This window comes from Castanea sativa, chromosome 6 (assembly GCF_040712315.1).
Source record: "Castanea sativa cultivar Marrone di Chiusa Pesio chromosome 6, ASM4071231v1".
NCBI classification, from domain to species: Eukaryota; Viridiplantae; Streptophyta; class Magnoliopsida; order Fagales; family Fagaceae; genus Castanea; species Castanea sativa.
In genome coordinates, this window is record NC_134018.1 from 50,972,022 (window position 1) to 50,976,749 (window position 4,728).

General features: G+C 42.3%; 1 protein-coding gene across 1 annotated transcript; it reads left to right on the forward strand.

Moving 5' to 3' along the window:
- The first annotated feature begins 3,376 nt into the window (after nt 1-3,376).
- On the forward strand, nt 3,377-4,310 carry LOC142638997 (dehydration-responsive element-binding protein 1B-like). The gene has a single exon (XM_075813081.1). It carries the CDS (start codon nt 3,463-3,465, stop codon nt 4,144-4,146), a length of 684 nt encoding a protein of 227 aa, XP_075669196.1. The 5' UTR covers nt 3,377-3,462; the 3' UTR covers nt 4,147-4,310.
- Nucleotides 4,311-4,728: the final 418 nt, after the last annotated feature.

Sequence of the window (4,728 nt, forward strand, 5' to 3'; positions counted from 1 at the left end):
ATTCCTTGACATTATCGGATGGTGAGACTGGTCCAATAGTTTCGCCCAGTTCATAGGTTGTTTCGGGATCTAACATTTGCATTGGCAGGCCATGGATTTGTACCCAGAAATTTATCTTGGTAAACTGCAGACTTCTTGCTGGTACTGAAGCATAATCTTTGGAAGAGGACTACATGCTTATCAAAGGACCATGGTTCATTCACTAGAACTCACTCAGCGTCAGTTTCAAGTTCGAAGACGAATAAGAGAACGTGATCACAAGCTTCCCTTACCGTGAACTCCTTTCGTGATCTCTAAAGAGGTTTAAAAGTTCTCCCTATCGCTTCCACATTGAGAGCTCTTCTTGTGAAAAATCTGGCAGCAAGCACATATTCTTTGTTATACCGGTTTCTTGATTTCGATAAGCTAACCTTTGTGCCTTCTACATCAGTCAATGAAAGCTTCTTCCAATTGTTGAGAACTTCCTCTATTGAGAAAGACAAAAGAATTGTGATGGAGAAGAAAAAAGCCAAAGGAGTTTCCCAACCCGTAAGAGAGAACCAAAGAAGCACTACTGCTTGTTCGGATTAGCAAAGGGAGGGAGGTATCATTCGGCTGAAAATAATAGGATTTCTACGTTTTGGCCTCTTAGAGAGAAACATAGGACGAGAAATTCTCACGAGTTATAACTTAGTTGAGAGAAAGAGGATATAAGCAAAAAATAATAGTAGGTTACTGTAGATGCTCATTTTTTTTAGAAGCCCAGCAGGAGGAAAAACCCAAAGACGTGGGCAGAAGAGAGTAGGATAGAAAATGTCATTAAGCCCAAGTGGCAAGAATAATAGATCATGGGTCCATAAAGCAAGCAAATGGACCTTGAAGAAGTAAATGGGCCTAAGAAGGCCAGAAAGAAAGAAATAACAAACTCATGGGCTGTATAGATGTAGAAAAGTGAGAATGGGTCACGACTGTCACGACAGACCCAAAGCAAAGTAAGTAAAGAAAGTAAGGGGCAATGGAGAATCCATGAGCCCCAAGGATGAAGTAAGAAGCACTTGGGCCAAGGAAGCCCAAGGAATTAGTAAAAGCCTATGGGAAGCATAGAATTGGAAAGCACCAAGGATGCCCCAAGAAAGTAAACAAGCCAAGGATGCCCAAAAGAAAGTAGGCGGGACGAGGGAGCCCGCAAGTAGTAAAGGGCCCAAAGAGTTTATTGGGCCTTCAAAGAAACAAAGAGCAGAAAAGCCCGAAGAGGCCCAGCGCCCCTAGGTCAAACAAACCTCACAGCAGGCATAGCAGAATGGTGTGGCAGGAAACAAATAACAAGGGCTGGGAATAAAAGCACGAAACAGCCCACAATTGGGCAAGGCCTAGCCCCCTAAAAGAAGTAAGCCATAAATGAGATGTCAGGGAAAACAGCCCATGCCATAAGAAGTCAAAGATGAACGGCAGACTGGACAGATTGACCTTCAGATCGCGGCAGACACATGAGCAGCGGGCAGAATTTGGATGAGCATGGAGGTAAGGCACACGTAAGGCTCAGGCACCACCAGCCTGTACCCAGCCAATACAGGAAATGGTGAGGTCATGGGTCAGAGGTAAGAGGGCATGGTTTGGCAGTGGGGAGGGGGAAAAACTCATTTTTGTGTTTCCTGCTCAAGTTCTTTTGGAGGCAATGTCCTGCTGGGATGACATACCACCCAAAAGAGGCAAAGTTGAGTTGAAACCGCTAAGTGCATGCCGTGAGGGACGGAGAGAAGGAGAGTGCTTACACTGTAGTAGGTAAGAGTGCCACGGTAAGCAAGCAAACAAAATAGCCTTCTTTGTCTGGTGAGATGGAGTGGCGTGGCCAGTGCAGGTAAGTGGCGCTGGCTGGGTGACTGACCAGTCAGTGATGGTCGGTAAGGACACCCACGCCAGACAAAAACGGTTAAGAGTTAAAATGGTAAAAGCCAAGCACGACTGGCATTATATAAGGAGCCTTTATTGTGCACGACAAAGGGGGACGACAACCTCTGGGGTATAATCGCTAGAATCAAAAAAGGCAGTGAGTATAAAAAAAAACTAAGGGAAAAGAGAGAAAGAATTAGAGAAAAGAGAAAGGAGAGTAAAACAAGAAAAGAAAGAGAGAAAAGAACTAAGGAATAGAGAGAAGAAGTAAAAGAAAACAGAGAGAACAGAGTGGTAGGCATGCACCGAATGGGTCAATCTCCCCCTCCCTTTCCAACTCATGCTCTCTGATAACGGAGAAGGATCTCGTAAAATACAAGCCATTTAGGTCCGCCCCTTCAAAGCAGCTAATTTCCCCTTTTATAGAGATTAGTCACATTGAAGAGGTGGTTCCCCTTCTTGACTTAGACTTGGTAGCGTAACTTAATGCGGCAGGCTGACATTTATTTCTTTTAATAAGCTTGCTGTTGTTCATTCAATACTTACTATTTTGTTGCTGTTTTGTAAAACAGACACTCCTTATCAAAACCCACTATTTATTTTATCTGAATCCTAAAGGAATTTTCATTATTGTCTTATTGTATTTATCTGCCGTAGTTAATATAACAGTTCTGCCTGTTATGGGCCTGTGATCAAAGCCTGATTAACAGGGGCATTGTTTGCGTACAAGCCGGACTAAGGAGGGTTGCTCTTGGACCGGTCCCAACTCCTTGATTCAGAAATTTTTAGACCTAGTGCAACGGCAGGTGGTCCAGTCCAACATTTGTAAAAAAAAAAAAAGCCCACACAATTACAAAATAAAGTAAAAAGGTTAAATAATTTTTGTTGTCGTATTGGTACAAAAAGTTGATAATATCTTGACTATATTATGCTAAAATTGATAATACAACCAAATACTCAGCAAAAAGAAAAAAAAAAAAAAAAAGAGAGATAAATACAACCAAATATTCATTCACTAGTGAGCGGAGAAACACACTGACACACACACACTACGTTTCAGCCCCGGAAAAACTATGGCCATTCATTTTCACACTTAACACAAGTTCTCCACGTGTCACCAGTACCCCCCCCCCCCCCCCCCCCCCCAAATTCACTTGGCTAAAAATGGAAGGAAAACGAGCCGCCACAAAAACAAAAAATTGTTAGTTCCATCAAAATTTACACAACTTTTTAGCTGATTTAATTCATCACTTGTCAAGTTAGGAGCGTTAGAATAAAAGTAGTATAAAGAAATATAAACACTATCACTTTTTTCTTTGCTACTTATAACTCTTAATATGACAAATTGTGACAAAAATTAAATAAAAATTGGTACACTTTCTTACAAATATCCAAGTTGTTGTAATAGTGGGGAACATCACTAGTTCACTACACAGCCTGGCTACTTATCACACTAAAGAGTGGCAACTTCTCACACTCCAACTTCTTTCTATATATATGTCCAACTCTTACTCGTCTTAGTTCTTACTCTTACTGCAAGACATTAAATAAAAAACTATTAAGTAGTGAGAAACAGAGAGTTTTAAGACATACATGGATGTTTTAAGACATTTCTCAGACCCGCAATATCTAGTGGGGTCCGACGGGTTAGAGAGTGACAAGGCTGGCACAGTGAACTCATCGGACGGGGATGTTATGTTGGCTTCGAGGAATCCTAAAAAACGAGATGGGAGAAAGAAGTTTAAGGAGACAAGGCACCCAGTGTACCGTGGAGTGAGGAGTAAGGACCCACATAAATGGGTTAGTGAAGTGCGTGAGCCGAATAAGAAGTCAAGGATCTGGCTTGGGACTTTTCCCACTGCAGAAATGGCAGCGCGTGCACATGATGTGGCGACAATTGCACTCCGCGGCCGTTACGCATGTCTCAATTTCGCCGACTCGTTGTGGAGGCTTCCGGTTCCAGCATCAAAAGCGGCGAAGGATATTCAGCAGACGGCATTGGAGGCGGCTGAGGCATTTCGGCCGGCAGAGTTGGTCGGTGTTTCTTGGGATGACTTGGCGCAGAGTTCAGAAAATGCAGATACAGTGGCAGTGGCTGCGGAGGCAGAGATAGAGCCCGAAGATGCGTTTTTTATGGATGAGGAGGCGGGTTTCGGCATGCCTGGGTTGTTGACAAATATGGCAGAGGGGATGTTGTTGCCTCCACCACCTCATTGTTATGGTGGAGATAACATGGAAACTGACAGTGAGGTTTCATTGTGGAGTTATTCAGTTTGATTGTTATTAGTAATATTATAGCTTAATGCTGCAGTGTGATGTGAGGGAAAGTTGGAGATGGCGATGTCATATTGGACAAAACCATTTGTTGTAACATTTGTTTGCACCAACATAATTATAATCCGTTCTGGGTTTTAGCTATATCAAACTTTAGTTGAACTGGATGTAGTAGTCCATTGCTAATAATCTAATAAAGTAATTGGGTTTTGTGTTTGACGAGTGAAAATAAGAAGTTGATTATAAAAAGATAAAAGAAAAAAAAAATAAAGGAAATCTCCCATTTGAGATAAAAGTGTGAACACATTGCCATAAAATAAAATGTTCTGCAGAAGAAGAAGAAGAAGACGTGGAGACGTAGTGGACAGAGCTCAAGTGCTTCCATCTGAAACTCTCGTCCTTTCTTCACGTGAGTGTGGGTTTTTGAAACTAGAAAGAGAGAAAAGAATCAGGGCAGTGGCGGGTTGTTCACGGAAGCATTCGGCCATATGGCTAGGGAAGAAGTCCGTAAAAGAAGACACAGAAAGAAGCTGATGGGAATTGGGACGGGACAAAAAGAAAATTATTGGGGAGTGCACTCTTACT